The sequence below is a fragment of the Ictalurus furcatus genome, chromosome 15, assembly GCF_023375685.1.
Source record: "Ictalurus furcatus strain D&B chromosome 15, Billie_1.0, whole genome shotgun sequence".
NCBI lineage: Eukaryota > Metazoa > Chordata > Actinopteri > Siluriformes > Ictaluridae > Ictalurus > Ictalurus furcatus.
Window position 1 is genome coordinate 10,895,575 of NC_071269.1, and position 23,310 is coordinate 10,918,884.

Below are 23,310 nucleotides of genomic sequence, written 5' to 3' on the forward strand. Positions count from 1 at the left end.
GCCCAGCCAGAGCCCAGACTTGAACACGATTGAACATCTCTGGAGAGATCTGAAAATGGCTGTGCACCGACGCTCCCCCTCCAGCCTGATGGAGCTTGAGAAGTCCTGCAAAGAAGAATGGGAGAAACTGCCCAGAAATAGGTGTGCCAAGCTTGTAGCATCATACTCAAAAAGACTTGAGGCTGTAATTGGTGCCAAAGGTGCTTCAACAAAGTATTGAGCAAAGGCTGTGAATACTTATGTACCTGTGCTTTTTTTCTTTTTTATTTTTAATAAATTTGCAAAGATTTCAAACAAACTTCTTTCATGTTGTCATTATGGGGTATTGTTTGTAGAATTTTAAGGAAAATAATGAATTTAATCCATTTTGGAATAAGGCTGTAACATAACAAAATGTGGGAAAAGTGAAGCGCTGTGAATACTTTCTGGATGCACTGTGTATTGTATGTACAGTTTTCAAAGTATTTTATGTTGTTTTCCTCGAGCCAGAGGCAGCGTCTGTTTGGAGGCAGTGTCAGAATGGTAGCTAGCTAATAGGCTCGCACTTTTCACGAATAAAAGAGGGAAGGCTCTTCCCTTCAACGCGGGCTCTCGTTGCATAGTTTTGACACTAACACGTCATCGAAGTACTATATTACATTGCCATGTCACTTCCTGTGACCAAGATCTTAAACCAGGAAGACGAAAATAGTGGACAGAAGCTCAAAATTAACCAGCTTTCTCCTACAATTAAAATTAACAGATGTTAAGATTGTCTTTTATGATGTGCGATACGAACACATCTGTTAAAATCTCAGAAAATGTAGTTTAGTGTTCCATGACGCTTTAATAAATAAAACCATTTTCAAAACATGAAAGATGGCGACATGTTCAGGATGAGAGGTGAACTACAGATAATATCCACATCCTCTCAAGTAAAGCACGCACATTAAGAATCGATTTGGGGATTTCCCGACTCCATATCGTTTTGTTAAATTGAAGATTGATTAAAATTGGAAAATTGATTTTTTTTTTTTTTTTAACACAGCCCTAGTTAGTATTGTATAAAGAACTTTTATTTTTGTACACCTTCAAGCTTCTCTCTCTCTCCCTCTCTCTCGGAGTCCCAGTTCTGGGGAGCCTCTGTGTTAAACATCTGCTCCAGCACGCGTGAGCCAGCTTATAAAAGGTTCAGTAATTAACAGAAGAGCTTGGTCAGGTATCATTAGGAAGGAGCACTTAAAATACTGGAACAGCCCATGGTTTTTCAGTCATTTTAACCGCTTACCATATTTTTAATTCCATAATGAAAACCAGGAACAAAGAAAAAAAAACTTAAGCTGTCTAGTGATACCAATATTACCTTTGTACTCCAAATATTAGATGACAAATGATCGTGTAGGCTAAGCTGGACTTTTATTAAAAGAAAAAACCCTGTGAAGCCTAAAGTTTGCAGTGCAGTTTTAAGCAATGCAGAAACAAATAAAAAATAAAAGAGGCCAGCACTTTCTATAGCAAACCTAACAAGACACTACGCCACATTAACAATGGTCCAAGCATGCTCACACGTGCTTACAAATCACACCAGTGGCATCGTGTTGTGGGTGAAGCTGTGTTATTTGATTGGGAAATATAATGGGGATTTAAGTTGTATATTTTAACACAGACAATGTTTCATTCAAGGTTTTCTTAACTTGTAGTAAAGGGGGGAGGGGGAGAAGGCAAGTTATTCTTAAATGTCTTAGTGCTGCTTTCTTAAATGTTGCAAATGGATCATGTTTCCTTCATCAACATTCATTCATCAAAGCTTCCAGTCTCTAATATCGATTAAGGCTGAATATTGATATGAGACTATTTTACTTATGTTTTATAATAGGGATGCACCGAAATTTTGGCCGCCGAAAATGGCATTTTATGGTTTTTGCCCGACAGAGAAAAAACGGCTAAAAATATGAGCAGCCAATGTATGCCGCTCCGCCCCGCCCCTCAGTGCTCGGTGCTCAGATTTCACTCTCGGTCTTGCCGACGGTTATCGTTGCATTGAAACATTACTAGATCCGCGATTTAAAGACCGTTACTTTGACGCGGAGAAAAAGCAATGTGCATGGGAAATGATACAGGCAGAGCTGGAGGTGATGAACGCATCTGCTGAAGGATCGACGTGCAGCACACAGAAAAGTGTGCCAGAGAAACAGGTGCGTACGTGATGAGGCGGTAAACTCCCTCATGCTCTGACACGTTTGACGAGATTCTACAGGAAAGTGCCCTGATCCACAGCACGCGCAGCTACGCTTTCCATTGCTTTCGCGGATTGCACCCAGGTAATTATCTGCCCCAAGCACCAGCACAGAGAGGTAGACTATTCAGTGCAGCACCTCATGTTCTTGATGAGAACAGGAAGCGTCTCTCCTGCCAGAAAGATGAGCAACTTTTGTTCTTGAAGAGAAACCTGCCACTCTTGCTTCAATAGAAAGCAGTCCAATTTGCTATGTGTATAGCAATTACGTTAAAATTCGTGTAGCCCTGCAAAACTTTGTTCTTGATTTGAGGCTACATCTTTTGTTTACAGTTTCAGAGGCCTAGTTCATTACTTGACTGCTGTTTTGCATATCATAATAGATTTCTATAACTTTACTTTATTTGTATAAGTGGATTTAAAACATCTGTTAAATGTGATTTTAAGAGAACTGAATGAAGAATAATATCTTTTTTATTATTGTTTTTGTTTTGGTATGTTTTCGGCCCAGCATTTTCCTTTCGATGCATCACTAACAAAACAAAAGATCCCAGAATTGTGTTTTTTGGCCTAAAATCAGATTCTTATACAAATTACCTTCTTGCATTCATCTTCAGAAAATGTTTTATCCTTGTCCGAGTCCATGTTTTAAATATTGCATTTGGGTATATAGACAGAAACAATAACTGTAGGAGGGGTGGGAGTGGGTAAGAGCGGGAGTGTGGGCAGGAGCAGGTAAGAGTGTGTGTGCGGAAGCAGGTAAGAGCGGGAGCAGGTAAGAGCTTGTGCGCGGGAGTGTGTAAGAGCATGGGCGCGGGCGAGAGTGGGCGCGGGCGAGAGTGGGAGCGGGTGAGAGTGTGCGCGAGAGTGGGTGAGGGGGTGTGTGGGGGGGGATTGCTGTCCTATGCACACCTCTAGTTAGTGCCAGCAGCAAACACAGCTACACTCCATGTGTAATTAATTGTCTCTCTATGTCTTGGTAACTCCAAAATGAACTTGGGTGATTTCACAAGTTGTTTTGTAGATCATAAATTTTTTTTTCCCAATATATTGAATGGTAAATAGTTTCATGTAACAGTTCTTCAAAAAGTCATTAGACAACAAAAGAAGCGTTCAATCTTTGCCATCATCAAGAAATCCAGACAAACTTATTTGCACCCATATCTTTACTTTAACAACAGAAGGCAACATTTGGCTGCTTGCATTTGCATATCGGAGTTTAATAGGTTTTCATAGTTAATGATGCAATAATAATAACATCTTACATGTTCAATCCTATCAGATTTAAAAAAAAAAAAAAAAATAGTCTTTACTCTCAATTTAATTCTATCAAAAAATTTTCATCACAAAAAACTCATAGTGTTTTGATAAACCCAGAAAGGTCAGTCTGTTCCATGCAAGTCTTCAAGATTAAAATATAACTGGCAAGCATTTTGGATGTGCCTGCATATTAATTTCACTGGCTGCTGCTCTGCCCAAGCATAGTGCCTAAATTAGGACCTACCATGGGTCAAGTTCTGTATTCGTGCAGGAAGGATGTGAAAAGTGATCTAGTGCACTACAATGACATATAAATCAACATAGCAAATTTAGTCAACAATCAAATTGAGATTTATATTGCAGCCCTGCATGTCACCCTCAGAAATGCTTGTATCTGCGTTGGCCGAACACAGGTGTGTATGGTGTGGCCTGCTTTGTGCACGTCTTAGATCTCTTTTAATTACGTCGTTCTGCGCCCTCTTCAGAATATTTACCACATAGTCATTATAGTGGAATCACTACTTCTAACCTTTATTTGAGAATTTGCTGAGGAGTTGTGAAGTATTTTATATGCAAGTACACCCAATGTGTCTTTTTTTGTTTGTTTGGGGGTTTTTTTGCAGCTAAGAAGAAGGGCAAGAAGGGGAAGACCCTCACCCTAACTGATTTCTTAGCAGAGGACAGTGGGGGAAGTGCTGTACCAAATTACACACCCACAAAACCTACCAGCTGGGCAGATGAGACCGATGACCTGGAGGGAGACGGTGAGCACACTAGGAAAAAATCCACAGCCTGTATCATGCTTAGAAATGGGGTTTGGTTGGTCCTAGCTTTTTCTTGTTGCTTATTTATTTATCAGTGTTTCACCTGGCTTAATAATTAATTTACTCTATGGTCTTAGTTGGTCTTTTGGACTCCATGTTTACTAAATCGGCTTTAACTTTTTTTTTTTTTTTAAATCATGTTTTGTGTTGCTTTTTTATTAAGTTAGGTTCAACAATTCAAACAACAATTAAAAAAAAATATTACAAGACAAGTTTTTTTTTGCCTTCACCATCTCAAATTTGTCTCAAGAAATAATTTTAAGTATTTTGTCTCACGTACCAATGCTCCAGTTTGATCTCGTGGATGAGTGCTAGTTTGAGATGTTGAGGCATTCGATCGGCTTTGGGTTTTTTTCTGATTTGATCTGGAAGTTATGATGTGAACGTACGTGATGTTGGCTAACTCGACACAGATCTTGCATGCGAATAAATGAGCATCGGACCGTTGATTTCATGTTTCCTGGTAGGATTATGAACCAGGAAGTTGGTTCATAGACTTAAACTTGGATGTGCAAGTCCTTAGGCTATCCATGTGAGATTATCTATTAAAAAAAAAAAAAAAAACAGCAGGTAGGTCAGGTGCAGAACGTTCCCAATGAAGAAAAAGGGAAAAACGGAGCAAGAGCAGCAATTTTAAAGGGTGAGAGTCCCTATTATGGCACTTTTCCACTTTGCGCTACGGCTTGATTCGACTCTGCTCGCTTTTTGGGGCCTTTCCACTGTGGGTAAAACCTGGTACTTTTTTCAGTACCACCTCGGTCAAGGTTCTGAGCCGATAATAAATGTGAGCCACATACTGAGGGAGTAGGAAATTCTCCTTAATGAATGATTCTGTATTGTGCCTGAATAAATGTGTCATTTAATACATAGCGTATGGTAATATTCTATTAATCGAAAATTATCATTTCTCATTATAGATAAAATTACAATCTTGCTTAAATCTTTTAAATCTTTAAATTACTTAACAGGCATTTATCGAAGTCACTTCTGACGTGGCTGAATCTAACTTAGTCATATTGAGCACTATGTATGGTCTAGAGCGCCGTTATTTACATCCTTAATAGGGTCCGTGTTCAGTGAACAGGAAAGGCATTTGGAATACGGCCTGAGCGTGTATTTGCACAGGGCTTCAGTAATACAACATTATTCCTGCTTGAAGGCGAGTGGAATACGGCACCCACGTTGAGGCGGCACTAAACTGCAGTGGAAAAGCAAGCTCCGAAAAGTAAAGTGAGCCGAGTTGAGCCGTACCGTGCAGTGGAAAAGTGGCTTTAAGTACCTTTTGAATTATTGCAAGATGATTGTGTGCAGACATAGACTTTGATTGTTTTAGAAATGGGAAGGTTTAACCCTGGCTCTCTTGCTGACAGTTACTACCTCCTGGCACACGGAGGAAGATGTGTATCGCGCACCACCCATTGATCGCTCCATCCTGCCCACGGCACCCCGCGCTGCCCGCGAACCCAACATCGACCGCTCGCGCCTGCCTCGTTGCCCACCCTACACCGCCTTCCTGGGCAACCTGCCCTATGACGTGACCGAAGACTCTATCAAGAGCTTTTTCCATGGACTTAATGTAAGTTGCTTAACTTTTTGTTTTAATCTTAAATTTGCGCCTTTGATTTGCTGTAAAATTTCAACTTGCATCTGTCTGTGTATCATTATCAGTATATACGTTTGAAATAAGGTAATAAACATGTATATGCAAAGCAAGGTTTCAGGTAACAATTCAGCATGATTGAAAACCTGGAAAATACACATTTCCAAAGCAAAAGTTGACCTGCAATTTTCAGTGCATCAGTCGTAAAGGTAGTGTATACTGATGTTGAAACAGGTTTATGTAAGACTGGCCACGCACTTGAAGATTTTAAGCTTGATTTGCACCCTCCCCAACAATCGGGGGGGGGGGGGGGGGGCGTGTCCCGATTCGAGGCTTGTTGTTACCCACTTTTTGTCCAAAAAATCCTCAATTGTGTGGTGGCATTACGATTATTTTATTGCTCTGGATCAAGTCGGAGCTTCCCCGATCTCAAATCATATTAAACGTTTGATATTTTCAGCTTTTGGTTGGGCCGGCGGAGGCGGGATACCCGCAATAGCAAATGAGAGCGAGCAAGCTTCACCAACCGGATGGTGCATGCATTTATAATGGAAACATGGCAGCCACGGGAGAGACGACTTCGTGTGTGATTACAAAGAAATGGCTATCATGTAGAGGATGTTTTGTAAATAGCAATTTTAGCAAAATGTAACTATTTTGTTTCTCCTTTTTTGTTTTTCGCTTCGAAATAGTATGCACGCCAGGAGAGCCAGCTGACGATGTCGTTCGTCCTTCATGTTTGTTTTTCTTCTGAATCAGAGTTTCTGTGAGATCTCGTCTCTGAAATTGTTACTACAATCGACAGGTGTGTGGGCTTGCGGTCTGGCCGAATCGTCTAGTGTGTGCGTTCGGAGGATTATAATGTGAAAACTCGGTTGAATCTCTCCTTAGGTTTGTGGTCTCCCACGGGTTTTGAAATCAGATTTAAAAAAAAAAAAAAATCATTTAGTGTGTCCCTGGCAATACTTAAGGCCAGATGGAATCCATTTTATTTTTATTTCCATGTTAATTTTCCCATTTGAAGTGACGTGAATTTTTTATGTCATTTGTATTTTCATCCACTGTTGTTCTTTCAGCTGCTACCTTTAAGGGTGGCCACACCGGATCATTGGTCCACATATTTGTATTGGTACAGGTACTTCCTGACACAACCTTCCCATTTTATCCAGGCTTGGGACCGGCACTGAGTGCAACACAGTGGCTGGATTAGTTCCCTGCCCAGGAATCAAACCCGGACCGGGTTATGAGAGTAGAGGCTTTTTTCTTGAAACCCTTCCAAACAACTTGTGGTGATGTAGATGAATTCGGATTGTAGTTTTGGAGACTTTCTGAACCCAAGACACAATTAAATTCTGCAGTTCTCCAGCTGTGATCCTTGGAGATTTTTTGGCCACTCCTCTTCTCCATACTCTTCTCAGTGTGTTGAGACAATATAGACACACTGGACTGGAACGTCTTAATTATTGCCCTGATGGTGGAAATGGGCATTTTCAATGCTTGTGCTATTTTCTTATAGCCACTTACCATTTTGTGAAGCTCAACAATCTTTTGCTGCACATCACAGATATATTCCTTGGTCTTACCCATTGTTATGAATGACTAAGGGAATTTGGCCTATGTGTTACCTCAGATTTATACCCCTGTGAACCAGGAAGTCATGGTTGAACAATTTCCTGTTCCTAGTCACCCAGGTCTACTAAAAAATGTAAAATATTAATGGGAATATAATTCAAATATATTTTTCTTAAATTAATTCATTGGGGAGCCAATAATTGTTGTATACCTATATTTAACAAAAATTTTTTTTATAAACCTCTGTTGTTTGCAATTGTTTGATCTCTATGAGAGCAGAGTATTTTTGTGAAATTTGTGAACAAAAGATAAAAAGGTTAAACAATAAAGACAATTTTTCACAACCTTCTTTGCTCATATTTCCAAGGGTGCCAATATTGGTGGAGGACACTGTACGGTGCCCTGTAGGCATGTTTATAGTGTAGACATTGCTAATATTATGTACACTACACCTATATGTACAGTAGAAACCTAGAAGACATGCTTTATTTGCGTTCTGGAGCAGTGTTTCTCAGTCCTGGTGTACCCTTGCCCTGCACATTTTGGTGTGTTCTCTCCTCTAACTCAGCCAGTTTATCCTAGCATAGCCTTGTTTATTAGCTGATGACTTTTTGGGTGAGTAAAATACCAAAATGTGCAGGAACAGGGTAGCCCAGGACCAGATTATACTGTTCTAGAGTGTTGTACAACTACAATGTTTTATCCCCATTCGTGACCATCCCCAGTGCCATTAAAAATACTGAATTACATGTAAATGTACACACTGTGGCACTTAATAACAATAATAATAATAATAATAATAATGCCTTTGCTGGCTTCTGTTTTATGCACTTTGTAAGTATGCACCTATTGACCCTGTTAATGCTATCTTGTCCATGAGTAGAACGGGAGAACCATGTGGATAGAGTTAAGCAGATTTTATTTGGGTGGTGAACCATTCTCAGCACAGCAATGCTCATTGTACTGGTATGTCTGGCAGATGTTGTACTGCTATGAGTGTAACAGGCACAACAAGGTTGCTGCAGTTTTTTAACACCTTGGTGTCATTGCTGGGTTTTGAATCGGTCCACAATCCCCAAATATTCAGCCAGCAATAATTTTGTGGTCAGAAAGTTACCACTGATTAAGGGTTAGATGACGTTTAGCACAAATGGTGACGTGCTGAAGCTCTATGTTCAAAAATGCGTGTTAGGTATGCCAAATAAAGTGGACAGTAAAAATTTTTACAGTTTCTGTGTGTCACACTCAATTTCATTGCAAGATTTAACTAAAAATGTATTCAGTTGTATTTGCTCACTGTAATAAAACACAATTTGAGACTTGTGCAGATGCATTTGCTTTCCAAATTCTCTCTCTTCAGTGAAGTTTAAGTATTGTCACACTGCTTTATTTAATCTGTTCTGTTTCTGTAGATCAGTGCAGTGCGACTCCCACGAGAGCCCAGTAACCCAGAGCGACTGAAGGGCTTTGGCTATGCAGAGTTTGACGATGTGGATTCACTGCTACGTGCACTCAGCCTCAACGAGGAGGTGAAACTGTTTATTATTGTGCTGTACTATATGATTCCTTGATTCTTTTTGACTACAGGTGATCTTGAGCCCAAGGACAGTAAAGTTTGGTCTAAATATAATATAAGTTCAGATTGAAGTGTATTAATTTCTCTGCTTTGTCTGTGCAAAGTCTATAGTTTATTAAGAACAGAAAGTTGTGTTGTCCTTGAATTGACCCCTCAGGTGGTGTTTTTCTTTTTGTAATCTTTGGGACTTGAGATACACTGCAACTAGAACTCCTTTTCTTGTTCTGTAGAACTTGGGGAATCGCCGGATCCGTGTGGACATTGCAGACCAGTCCAATGAGAAAGGTGTGTTTAATTTAACTGTATGCTGCCTACATGTCTACTCAACTGAAGACTTATTCATAATGATTTTCCTAATGTAATCATAATTGTTTACAGGTCGATCTTAGCATTTCTGTTTGATTTCTTAAAGGCCTAAAATTAGACATAACCCTATGAAAAAAAAAACCCCACTTGTTTTAATTATAAAGAAATAAATGTAACTTAAATGGCCACTGTTTTCCAGAGAGGGACGATCGTTCGATGTCAGGTCGTGACCGTAATCGTAGCAGTGACATGGGACCAGACAAGACGGACTCAGACTGGAGAGCAAGGCCAAGTGGCGACGTGGACGAAGGGCCACGCCGAGACGATGCCTATGGAGAACGTGAGCAGTTTTATTTCATTCGGCAAATAAGTTCTGTTTTAGATGTGTACAATTGTACTGTAGTTCAAATAGTTAGAAATAGAACTATTTGTAATTTTTCTTGTTGTCACTATTGTTGACATTATGAAGGAAACAACTTTGTTAATTTTGTAAATCAAACAGAATTCGAAACCGAATGCCATTTCTCTTTCCCTTTCGAATTAGCAGCAATTGAGGGGCAGCAATTGCTTGAATGGTGGGTTCATTATTATTATTCTTAATGAAAAACACAACAACTACAAAACAGTACAATGACAAATTCGCTTATATTAAACATGGAACTTTTGAAACCAAATCTTCCGCCATCGTGTTGCAAGTCATCGCGCCTCACTCTTGATAAATGAAATCTGACTCCTGCTGCGACTCTGACTCATTTGGCTCATGCTGAATTGAGCAGACGCGTTCAGTTTTTAATTGTAGTGTCCGTTCTCTAATTGAACTGAATGATTTTTATTACTATAAAAAGGCAAAACAACGGTGGGGGCGGTGCCGCTGTGGGCAAGTGATGTAATCGGTGTGTGCGGCCCCAACACTGGGAACACCGGCTATCGCAGCAAGCCTACTATCTGGTAATAAGAAAACTACATGGCTTCGCCAGTCCTTAAAAGGCTTGCATATATGTAGCTCCTGCAACCATTGATGTAATATAAAGCAAAAAAACCAATACATTGATTTTAAGACCAAGCCTATGACATCAAGTCATTTATCAATGATTTATCAGTCTATCAGCTGTCGTGTAGCTGTGGTTGCTTCTGCATTGGTAGACCTAAGAGGTGCTTGAAGTACAGGGTCTCGAAACACAAAAATGCCATCAGTAAACAGGATGTGGTCTACCCCATGGCGAGACATTTTCAGATAGCACATAATGGCAACCCAGACAGTATTAGAAACAGTAGGTAAAAAGGTACAAGATGGAGATTGCTTGAAATTCTTATTATGAAGGGAAACTTTTTACAGATATTAAATAAAGACAATAGACTTTCCTGGTCTCATTGAAGTAATTGATATTAGTCCCTTTCTCTGAAGTCACTCATTCACTTTTTCAATGCATGGTATTGTATATGTCAAATATTTTCCACTCTTTGTATATATATTTCTGTTTATATTTATTTATCTTCTCTCATTGTGGCACCATCTAGTGGTGTCCTTTTAGACTAGCTCTAGACTTACTCCACCAAGCATTGGCATTCTGACCCTAGCCGCTTCCGTTTGTCATTTCATTTGAGCAGGTGTATCTAATTTAGCTGCTTTAGGTGATAGCTCATTTGAGGCAGTTTTGTGTTTGTGGGGGTTGCACCCTAAAGAAAGTTTTTCTGCCGATACTCGTGGGTCTGCAGCCCATTACTCCCTCTTTTTAAATATTTCTACTATGAAATAGCAATTTAAATAAAGGCTCTTTAACAATCTAAATTGGAAGTGTGCCTTGGATGACCTTTTTTGAGGTATCTTTTATCTCTGAATTTTAGGATCCCGAGATCGCTACGACTCAGACAGGTACCGCGATGGTCCGCGCCGGGACAACGATCGCTACGACAGTGGCAGAGACAGATACCGGGATCGCTATAATGACCGGGACCGCAGAGACTATGATAGAGGTGGAGCATCACTACATTTCCTGGTTACCAACTTTTAACTATTGACTTTGAACATGATAGAACATGACACAGAGTGATTTCAGTTGCACAGTGAAGGTCCATATTTGATTTATGTAGATCATTAGGCAGGTGCAGGTAAAAGATGAAGCCCAGTGAAGCATCTTGTCAGAAAATGAGACCAAAAAAAAAATTATTCACCTGTGACATGTTCGTTATTTTCAGATATCAGGATGCTTTGAGCCTAGCTCTAGTGCTGTGTGATCAGCCTGTCTCCTTTGGCTATTACATTGTATGTTAGACCGGAAAATCGAAATGAAAGTATATTGAATTTAAATACCCTAAGCTTATCATTGATACAGAGGAAAACTTTCATAATACAAATATCGTTTTATCACCCTGCACTATGATAATATAAGCTGTAGTATGTCATACCTTCAGTTATGAGCTTAGGATAAAGAGTTTTTTTTTAATGTGTTAGGTTATGACTCTCGTGGTGGAGGTCGTCGCCCATTCGGCAGTGGCTTCCGGCGTGACTATGACGACCGCCGGGACGACTACCGTGGCAGTGGAGATCACTATGGTGACCGCGAAGACAGATATGATAGACGGGATGAGAGACGGGATGAGAGACGTGAGGACAGAGGTAAGATTTTATATCTGAGCCTTTGTTGAATCAATATCTCCTATACACCTCGTAAAATTACTGAAGGATTATGAGAGTTAATGTGTTATATTCTTTACATGCAGCTGGTAGTTTACATAAAATTTGTCAAGTCTGTCTGCTTCATCCTCTTTCTGTTTTGACTTGTGTGCACTATCCATATTGTATTGTATTGTTCTGCACTTGTCATTCCACTGTAGCTGCAGTTTTGCTGTACTATTTGCACTCTGTATAGTCCTGCATACAGAGCCCGTGTATTGTCTGATATGTTCGTCCATGGCCCTTGAAGATTGTGTCTTATTGTATATGGTGAGAGAGAATAAAGATTTGGCTTGATTTGCTCAGGCCCTCCTCAGAGGCCCAAGTTGAACCTGAAGCCACGCAGCGTTCCAAAGGAGGAGGACCAGAGTGGCGCCCCCTCCACCGCCTCTAGCCGATCCGCTTCTATCTTCGGAGGAGCCAAACCAGTGGACACGGCTTCTAAGGAGCGGGAGGTGGAGGAGCGACTGAAGAAAGAGCAGGAGAGGCTGCAGAGACAGCTGGAGGAGGACAAGGGGAGAGGACCCGAACGCAAGCCCAGAGAGAGGTGAACCACCCATCCAATCAGAAACTTTTCATCTACCAGATGTTCTGGGGAAAAAATGTATTTGGCAGAATAGGGCAGGATCATTCCGTGACACACAAAAAACATGTACAGGTAACAATACTGCCAATGTGACCCCAATGTGACTGGATGAGTGTTGAGGAGATGGTAACTGGCCTGTTTTACAGTAGAGATATTTATATATTATATATGTAAGTACTTCATTTTGTACAGAAATGCTAAGTTCAGTAGCAGGTAATGCAGACTTTAAACATGAGGGCAGCCATTATAAAGGAGGTTTCCTTATTGCTGAGGTTTTCAGCAGACACACTTTTAGAAAGTCTTCAGGTGGTGTCTGGTACTCATTTTGAGGGAAATTTAGGAAATATGTGGTGGGAAAATTGCTGCTGCTTTAAAGTTGACCTTGATGCAGTGTTGTGTGTGTGTGTATATATGCTGTAAGTTTCCCCATCCATTTCGTTGTATTGAATAAACTAAGACTATATAAATACATTAAAACTTGCAGTTTGTAATTAATCTCCAAAAATATTGTAAATATTGTAACAGCAAAACTTGTTTATATTGGGGATGCTATCTGGGGTCAGCAGTTGGGTTTGCCTGGGGTCAGTAAAATCTTTTTTTTTTTTCCTTCCTCCCCCCACTAATGCTAAGAGCTGATAGAAATTTTACTGATTGCAGAAACTAATTAGTATTTCTGGACCAGGAATATTTGAATAGCCTACTTATTCTCTAAAACATTTTGAAAAAATCCAAAACCATAACAAATATGATTATGTAATTTGAGGGAATACTGTACTATAAATACAATTTTACTTGTATAGTAACTTATAAAAGTACTTTTGACTGTTTAATTGAAATTCATTTTAATGGAAGTCACTTTTTGGGGAAGTCCAAAAAAATTTATGTGAAACATATTGCTTTTTATACATTTATCAGTTGTTTGTTTTTTAATTTGTATTTGCAAGATTAGTTCTTAATCTCTATAATCTATACTGTCAGTGATTTTGTTTCTGAAGGATTTCTGCCCTTGGGCTTCTATACCGAGTTTTGAGTCAAAAGGACTCATCTTTTTTCCGTATGGGGGAACATGTCAGTTGTTGTCTGTTGCAATCAAATACATGCTACAGATGCATTGGACAAAGATTAAGTTAAAAACACTGGGCTGTAAGCATCCACACTAATGTAGTTCAAAATATGTCCAGTAGACAGCAGCATTGTGTTAGTGGGCTTCACGGTGTTAGAGCTTGACACACCCTCATCTGAGCTCATGAGCTGCAAAATGCTCTCTCTCACAAAATATCAAAACTTCTCGTGAACCCTCAGAAATACTGGCTGTCTAGAATGCGAATTGCCTGATGGCCGCTGTTTGTCCGCACCTACTGTATGGACATGAGAGGATTAAATAGATCACAAATATATTGATTTTCATTCCAATGTAGGATTGTAAGGGCAGCATTGATTGTAGTACGCTGTTTGATTGCAGAGACAAAACACCGAACAGACAAGAAGTAATTGCTTTTTGTACCAACAAAAAGCAAGTATTGTACCAAGTCTCTCCTCAAAAAATTACTTCTGTAGACTTAATAGTTTAATTGTCTTAAATGAAATTAGCTGTACTACTCAGAACTCGGCGAATCCTTAATAATTATCATATTTTGAAATTAAAGTTAAACTGGCGGCTCTTTGGAAGGAAAGTAATTAACTAAGGGAAAAAGTTTTATTCCGTCCTCTTTTCTTTTCTACATAGACATCCCAGTTGGCGAAGTGAGGACCAAGCAACAGAGCGCTCACGAACAGGAAGCGAGTCATCACAACCAGGAAGCACCACTACCAGAGGTGCATCTTGGTTCATTATCATAATTGATCTAATCATACATTATTATTATTATTATTATTATTATTATTATTATTATTATTATTTGAAAGGAAACTCACTCCTCCTATCGCAGGCTCAAGGCGCCGAGAAAGCGAGCGCTCTTTGGAGAACGAGGTTTTCGGTGGGCGTGACGATGAGCCACCCTCTCCAGGAAGCCAAGCCTCATTGTCCAAGCAGGATGGGCTTCCTCTGAAGGTGGTCCCAGCCCCACCCCCTAAAGAGAATGCCTGGGCAAAGAGAAGTGCCATGAGCAGTGGCTCTACAGAAAATGAGGTGAAACCTGGTCCTCTCAAAAGGTCAGAGTCCAAGCACTCAACACGCATGCCTGAAATATACTGCCCGTTTCTTTTCCAGAGAAAAGGTCTGAAACATTCCGTGACCCAGCTCTCATTTGAAGTGATAAGTTTATTAACATGCTGCAGCCATTGGACAGCTCTTTAAAAAAAGAGGGGGGGTGGATTCATGCCTTTTACTTTTGGAGGCATATTTCATTATGATACTTTTGAAAGCTTGTATTTCTAATGCTTCTTGTCAAAACTGAGTTTGACTGCAGTCTATTTTATCCTGTCTGATTTCAGTTCTACAAGCTCAGCTGACGAGAGAGTTCCCCAGAAAGTCAAAGGTAAGATCAAGAATTGTGAGAGAAATAGTTGAATCAACCATGAAAGAGCACAGTTGTGGATGAAGTACATTAAATGGCCATAACACCTTACCATCACACCCACACTGTATGTGGACCTTCCAGCAAACCTCTTCCAGCAGCCTCTGGCACTCTGACTGCATCCAAGACTTTCTTGCCTGACATCAATGCCAGACCTTACTGATGCTCTTGTGGCTGAATGAGCCCAAATTCCCACAGACACTAGCCAAAGACTAGCGGAAAGATTTCCCGGATATTGGAAGCTATTATAACAGCAAAGTGGGATTACATCTGGAATGGGATGTGCACATATTGGTGTGATGGTCAGGTGTCAACAAACGTTTGGCCATATAATGAACCCCGTTGCTTATTCATTGATTATGCATTGCATAAATGCTTTATCAAACTCCTTGATTGTTATTTTTTTCCAGTTAAAAACTACAAAAAAGAAAGGCTATCTTTACTTGCATTGCACACACACATATGTACTGAGTTCTGTCTTCCACTCCAATCCTGAAAGATTAATTAGAGAGATGATTACATGAGTAGCTTTATGCATCGATACAGATTCTCCTTATATTTTGCAGTATTTTTGACCCTTTAAAAACTTTATTTAAAAAAAAAAAAGAAGAAGAGTCTAGACAATCTAGTGACTTTGGGAGCAGATGTTACAGACTATCCTGCATTTGATACAGCTCTCTAGTTAATCTCTCTGGTTAACATCACAGCTGCTGGTTAAATGACTTGAGAGAGCATCACCACTGTACAAAATCAAACATTTTTGATCACCATTGTTTGTCCCACTCACTCACTACATTGTTTTTCATTGTGCAAATATACTTACCTTTACCTATACTTACTATGTGTACGTCCACACGTCCAGCTGCAACGCGAGAGGCATTGTTTGTTCACATACTTGCTTGCATCTCTTATGTACATCTGGAGGAAAAAAACTGACGTCCATTCAATGGTATAGCAGAGCCAAAACATCTCTGTCCATCTGCTTTCCAAGTTTAACTTTCGTGTTTTGGCAATTTCATGTACTGCGATGTTAAACTCTCTTTAAAACTTTCTGTCGTTGGTGTGATCAAATCAAAAACCCTGACCGTACATTCAAAAATATTTACTTATCTAGAAAATGCACAAGGTTGGTACTCAAAACAGCAAAACAGACATTTTGGTAGGTTTAAGAGGTTTTTAACGTTACTATTACTAACTGTAATAAGAAAAACAGTTAGCGTTAATAATCAGTAGCAGTCTAGAATATTACATAAATACGTGATATGAGACGCGGTGTTAGTTTGTGTTCAGTTGTGGACAGTGTCTCGTGGTGCGATACTGCCTGCACTGTATATGTTGATATTGCACCATAAGGATGTGCCGCGTTAACTTCTGAGGACGTGCAGAGACGATGCACCAAATGACCACAGGACACGGTGGCCGCCATCTTGCATAAGTGCAGTTAACAGCATGTATAGATCAGCCTTTAAACCTCCTTCTTGGCTATATTTGCAAATATTAAGAGAGAGTTATTCCAGCAGTTATTGTTTTCCTTCGAGTCTATTTCCCAAATACTCTTTACCACAGCTTCTTTTTGACAGTGATCTGGATAGAAATTATAGTTGTTGTTTTTTTGAAATACATAAATAGTTGGTTTGACTTTGTGAATACGTTAATAATTCGTTCTGGTGTTATGACCAAAGATGACTTCTTTCTATAAGAAATAAATCATAATCTATTATTTTTCTCTTAATAACTTCAGAAAATTATGATGCGTTCTAATGTTAGCTGTTTAGTAATACAATGGCAGGTAATATTGTGGAATATTGGAATCAGCTTTATTGTCTACTTTTATTGGTTTATTCTCTGGTAGCAGGAGTTGGGTATCTCATTATGGGACATTCTCCCTCAAACTGTCTCTTGGAAGCAATCAAAATCTCACTCATGCTATAAGTGAACTGGAGTTACATTCATAACCGGAAGTTCTCTTTCAAGAGCATTTCAGTATTTCACTATGGCATATTGTGATCAGTAAACGGCTGATCACACACACTCCTGCTGTCCTGTCAACCATCAATCCCTCTATTTCTTTGGAGGAGAAGGGAGACACGTATTTGTGGGAAATATTTGTGGAAAAGATAGAGATATGAAAGTATGTTTCTTTGTAGATATAGATTGACATGATACACAACCCATGTCAAAGCTACGAGTATCAATATCCTGGACTTTCTTAAATATCTGTTCAGTGTGCACAGATCTAATATCAGTTGTAGACTCCATTCTTTCTCTGGGACCAAACAACCTTGAGTAAAAGCCACGTTGGCTCTCCTCAGGAAATATTGCTCATTTGTTTTTTTAGAGAAATTATTTTTGCAAAACCCTTGGTTACCGTGCTGAAAGCCCATATTATTGTTGCACACGTGTGCAACAGTGAATTTTCAATGTTAGTGAGCATTTCAGCAGTACTGCTCTGGGCTGCATCTTGTAGTGTTATTTGGGGGGGGTGTTAGGATGTGCACGTGAACTCTGCACTTGTTTTATTGAAACATTTCTATTTTAATAGGCACTTTGCAAGTTTGGTTGCAGACTCTGGCATGAATGCAGACCAGGAAACATTTTTATTGAAGGGGAGCACTGGTATGTGCTTATGAGATTCAGCTGGGGCTCTAACTGACTTTATGCATCTTTCCTCCTCTTCATGGGGTCATGTACTTTGTGACATGTGACCCGAGCATGTTGTGTTTGTTTTTTTTTACTTTTACCCAGCATTGTAGCGCTGTTCTGTTATAGCCTCTTTTCTTAATTTTTTTTTGAGAAAACAAAAGAAACACTTTTATCTTCTTAAGTGTTGAGGATAATTGACGTTTAATGCAATCCTCTTTCCAAATTTCAAGAAGTACACAGCTCTCCCCCACACAACCCCACGACCTGACATGCTGAAAAGTTTTGTGGTGTTTTCAGCAGTGACGGAACATGGCTGCAGGTACGGCAAGCCTCCAGGTACATATGTCAAAATGAAACGCAAAGCGGACTTGGACCTCATTGCTTTCACATATCACAAAGAAATTGAACCACAAACGTACCCACTCAGACCACCTCTGTAGATTCGCTTTTGGGTCCTTTTAGGGGGGTCGGAGATCACTTGGTTTATTCACATATCCATGCTGAACCGCTCCGAGAGTGTTTGGAGGGCCCAAACGAACTAGGTGTGAAAACACCCTAATACTACTTCTTGGAGACAGGTGAAAGCAGAGTCTATTCTCTAAGATGATGTGGTGCCAAGGTAGGCAGCATGTGGTGACAAGTGGGCAGCTTACCCTGTGATCAGTTCAGCCAAACATGTCTGTTGTGTTTGTTAGTTGAGAGAGGCTTTTGAAAGCAAGATGTTTTCAACTGAATATATGATCTTTCTCTGCACTGTGTTGCACGTATCACGACTGCAGGCCAATCTCAGCTGGACTAATGGAATATTTCTTCTGGGGGCAGAATGAGGGGGTATGTCCCATAGTGAGATACTGAAACACAAGATATTAAAAATGAGAATGTTTCCTGCTTTTACAATATGTATGGGATCTATAGATTTGACCGGACAGTGTAGATATGTATTACATTATGTAGAGAACACTGAGACGTTACCACATGTTGAAGAGAAATTGCACTTGGCTGTACAATACCTGCTATACCTATGTATAGTTGCATTCCAGCAGTAGCAGTATAATATTAGTGTTAAGACATTAGTGCAGCCCTCAAATGGGTAACAGCTTTAACTGTCTAACTGCACATGTCTATACATGCAAACTCTCCTTACAGATGAGAACAGGGGAGATGGTCCACGGCGGGGCCGGGGGGGGGCTACAGCTCTGGCAGCAGGGAGAGACCGGCGCAAGGAAACAGACAGGTTAGCCTCTACTGAGTAGAATTTTGGCCGTGAGACAAGTAATACTAGAGTCCATTTGCAGCTACCCTTACATCTCAAATGAATACTTACAAAACTGTTCGCTTGTGCTTTTTACACTTCTATGCCTTGTAATGTTATATCCATATTGCCAGCATTATCTAATTGTTCTGCATCATGTACTGCATCTAAGCTGTAATTTATTTAACTTTTTTAAGAAAATAATAAATAAATAAATAAATAAATAAATAAATAAGAATAATCTCTGAGGAACCATCCAAAATGGTTCATCCCTCACATACACTGAACCATCCACTCTTCAGTATGTCAAGTAAAACCCTTAAAAAAAAAATTAAATAAAAAAAAATTAAAAAAAAGAGTTGCAAGTTTTTATCTACCAGACTAAGTGTGCCTTTACATGCATGCCAGAGACTGCTGTTTCAGTCTGTTCTACGTTGCTTGTAGAAAGGACATCAGAAGAGAGCGAGATCTCAGACCAGCACCAGGGCCAAAGAAATATGAGGAATCTCCCAGTCCTGTGAGTGACAGAGCTCTAAGGCACTTTCTCTGGGTGTGACGACCTGTCCCTTGACCTTGTATACTTTTTTGCCTCTGGCTGTGCCTGTGTCTTTGTCCAAATATTCTGAAATGGATAGCTGCTGTGTGATTAATTTGTGTTTATCATGTTAATTCAATAAGAAGTGGTGAAGAGGTGGCTATAATTAAGTGTGTTGTGTCAAAAATCAATATTTTCACCTTTTTTTTGGCAATATTGAAAATGTTAATCATACAAATTAAACCTAATTAGTTTAATTTAATTAAGTTAACTTGCTGCCAGGCCCCAAATTATTTGCTTTTGTGACAAATTCTTGGGGAAAAAACAAAGTTCAAGGTTTTGCTTTAGGTATGAGATTAGGCGCAAACATCACTAATTCATATTTGTGTGGTTATGTTTCAGAGCAAAAAAGAGGCGTTCCCTTGAACATTATTAAAACTAATGAACTTAAATTCTGAATCTACTACTTCATGTCATCAGTCGGTTAGGAGCTGCTAATTTTAGTTCATAGTTGGGCTCACATTTTTCCATTCCACAACAACATACAACATGTGTTTATCAATTCACACATGATTATACCTACAGGCCACTATTAGTAAAACCATACTAATACTGTGTAGGGCCACTCTTTGCTCTCAGAACAGCCTAAATTATTTGTGGCATGAATTCCCAAAGGTTTTGGACACATTCCTTTGAGATTCTGGTCCATGTTGACATGATGACATCACCTAATTGCTGCAGATTTGTTTTGCTGCATATTCATGCTCTGAATCTGCCGTTCTACCACATCCCAAAAGTGCTCTATTAGAGTCAGATCTGGTCACTGGGAAGACCACTGAAGTATGCAGAAGTCATCATGTACATGGAACCAGTTTGAGATTGTTAAATGGTGCTTTGTTACATGGGGACTTATCATGCTGGAAGTAGCCATTATAAGTTGAGTAAATTGTGGTCATAAAGGGACGCACGTGGTGAGCAACAGTAATCAGATAGATAGATAGACAGATGGATGGATGGATGCTGTGGCATTTAAGCAATGCTGAGCAGTAGTAAAGGTTTCAATTTGGGGCAAGAAATCATTCCCCACAACATTCACCCCCCACCACCACCACCAGTTTGTTGACTCAAGACCAGTTGGGTCCATGGATTCATGCTGTTGAGTGGAGTATGGTGTAGAATGGGCATAGGTGAGCGGCACAAATCCCTCCTTAAAGCACTCAATAAAGTCCACTGTGACAATAAATTCTGCCCCAACATGCAGAAGAGTGTTTGTTGCAGTGAATTGCCTAGAACCATCCAGTCGTATTTGAAAAGTTGTAATAATACACTCACCAAGCCATATGAGATGAGAGGAAGCTTTGGAGGACTGAAATATCCAAGCAAATCCATAGAACTTACCACTACACCCTCGATCGTGTCATAATTTAGCTAGGCATATTAAGATTAATGTGGATCAGGTGCACGACTGATGGCAAGAATTCCATACATTATTAGGACTGAAAAGGTTGATTGGATAGGCAAAAATGGACGCAGTATAGAGAACTGAAAAACTAAGTCAGGTTTAGGCATTACACTCCAGCTCTCTTAGTAGTTTTACTTTGTTTTCTTGCATTTTCCTGGTGTGTTTAAGCTTTATTGAGGCTTGATATATAGCCCTATTTGCCCATTTCACATAATATCAAGCCCATATTGTATAGGGATCTGTCACGATGTGTGTTTACAAAGTCATATTACTGAGTAAGTACTCATGGGTATGTAAAATGTAATTGAAGTACAAATTAAGCTCCAAATGTCTGCATTAACATACCTCTTCTTTAAGTTTTGCAGCGGCTTTTATTTCTTCTTTTCCTTCAGACAGTTCAGACCTTAAGCTGTCGGTCCTTTTTTGATATTCTCATATCTGCACTCAGAAGACTTTAATATTATCTAACTTTTATCAGTGTTTGGTTACATCTTATCTTCTCTCTCTGTTTGACAGAAATTCAGCTCAGCCAGTAAATACGCAGCCTTACTAATGGATGGCGAGCAGGGAGACGACGCTGAGGAAAATGGAGAATGAGAGATTTGCTGCAGGAAAATCGGACACAAATGAAATATGAATTAATCCTCCAGCTTTGTCCATGCAGCAGTGAAGGACCCAGCCCTGCTCCCTTGAAGCAAAACCTGGAGAAATCAGTAAAATCTCTTATAACCACCTTCTTCAGGACTGAGCAGATGCTAGTGAGAAAAATACCAGACTCATTTTAAAATAAGAGGGTATATGGGAAGTTGGCTAAGATATAATTATAACTAATTAAAAAAAAGAGGTGAGGTTTAAAAAGAGAGAATGGGATCCCATTGTTGCAGTATACATCACACATGTTTCTAGCACTAGTTTATAAGAGCGTGGCATGACACAAGGTAGGTTCATACCAAAGGTGAGTGTCTTGTTGCTTTTCAGGGTTTACGCTTTTTTTTCCCCTCTTACTGATGAGACAGCTAAAAGCTGTGCTTCTTAGAGACATTGGGATCTGCATGATCTGTTCAGCAGCTTTTTATCTTGAAAAATCATGTCTTAAAGCATATTATATGGGACCTATATTGAAGATGACCTACTAACTGGGAGGTAGAGAGTGATCCATTTCCATACCACATATCAGTTTAGCAACTTCCATCATTGCATCACCTCCCAGCACCCCAAAAAAGTTTGACTAAGGTTATTTTACCCTGCGGACCCATTCTCATGGACAAGTTTATTGAGCTACCTCTGTGGCCGGCTGTGCCCTCAGAACAAATATTTTCTATGTAAAAGGATTAAAAGCTTATTAGTCATTTACAAAATTTTACCCCTTAATCAAGTCCTTTTAAACATTGGTGACAAGTTGCTTTTTGAATCAACCAGTGCAGTTTGTGTGCATTCTGAATAAAGGGTTTAATAAAATGGACACCACTGTGCAGTGTGTAGTTTAATACTTTACATTCCTGCTGTCAAAACTTTATACGAATATTCTGGAATATGCTTACATTAAATTGATTTGTGTGTGTGTGTATGTATGTGTGTGTATGTGTGTGTGTATATATGAATATATACAGTATCTCACAAAAGTGAGTACACCTCTCACATTTTTGTAAATATTTGATTATATCTTTTCATGTGACAACACTGAAGAAATGACACTTTGCTACAATGTAAAGTAGTGAGTGTACAGCTTGTATAACAGTGTAAACTTGCTGTCCCCTCAAAATAACTCAAAACAGCCATTAATGTCTAAACCGCTGGCAACAAAATTGAGTACACCCCTAAGTGAAAATGTCCAGATTGGGCCCAAAGTGTCAATATTTTGTGTGGCCACCATTATTTTCCAGCATTGCCTTAACCCTCTTGGGCATGGAGTTCACCAGAGCTTCACAGGTTGCCACTGGAGTCCTCTTCCACTCCTCAATGATGACATCGCGGAGCTGGTGGATGTTAGTGACCTTGTGCTCCTCCACCTTCCGTTTGAGGATGCCCCACAGATGCTCAGTAGGGTTTAGGTCTGGAGACATGCTTGGTCAGTCCATCACCTTTACCGTCAGCTTCTTTAGAAAGGCAGTGCTTGTCTTGGAGGTGTGTTTGGGGTTGTTATGCTGGAATACTGCATACTGATCATGCTCTGCTTCAGTATGTCACAGTACATGTTGGCATTCATGGTTCCCTCAATGAACTGTAGTTCCCCAGTGCCATCAGCACTCATGCAGCCCCAGACCATGACACTCCCACCACCATGCTTGT

At 39.7% G+C, this 23,310-nt stretch overlaps 1 protein-coding gene across 3 annotated transcripts in view; it reads left to right on the plus strand.

Annotated features, from left to right (window-relative positions):
* The window catches only part of eif4ba (eukaryotic translation initiation factor 4Ba), a 25,093-nt gene extending 2,610 nt beyond the window's left edge, over positions 1-22,483 (plus strand). Inside the window, exons 2-15 of one of the 3 annotated variants that reach the window (XM_053643260.1) lie at positions 4,099-4,239; positions 5,670-5,875; positions 8,884-9,000; positions 9,278-9,332; positions 9,553-9,693; positions 11,199-11,327; positions 11,806-11,970; positions 12,334-12,574; positions 14,340-14,428; positions 14,542-14,764; positions 15,047-15,090; positions 18,919-19,006; positions 19,469-19,541; positions 21,538-22,483. In XM_053643260.1, coding sequence (XP_053499235.1) covers positions 4,099-4,239; positions 5,670-5,875; positions 8,884-9,000; positions 9,278-9,332; positions 9,553-9,693; positions 11,199-11,327; positions 11,806-11,970; positions 12,334-12,574; positions 14,340-14,428; positions 14,542-14,764; positions 15,047-15,090; positions 18,919-19,006; positions 19,469-19,541; positions 21,538-21,618 — 1,793 coding nt within the window. In that variant the 3' untranslated portion in view covers positions 21,619-22,483. The remainder of the gene's footprint in view (positions 1-4,098; positions 4,240-5,669; positions 5,876-8,883; positions 9,001-9,277; positions 9,333-9,552; positions 9,694-11,198; positions 11,328-11,805; positions 11,971-12,333; positions 12,575-14,339; positions 14,429-14,541; positions 14,765-15,046; positions 15,091-18,918; positions 19,007-19,468; positions 19,542-21,537) is intronic. The other 2 variants (XM_053643261.1, XM_053643262.1) reach the window with 2 other exon arrangements.
* Positions 22,484-23,310: the final 827 nt, after the last annotated feature.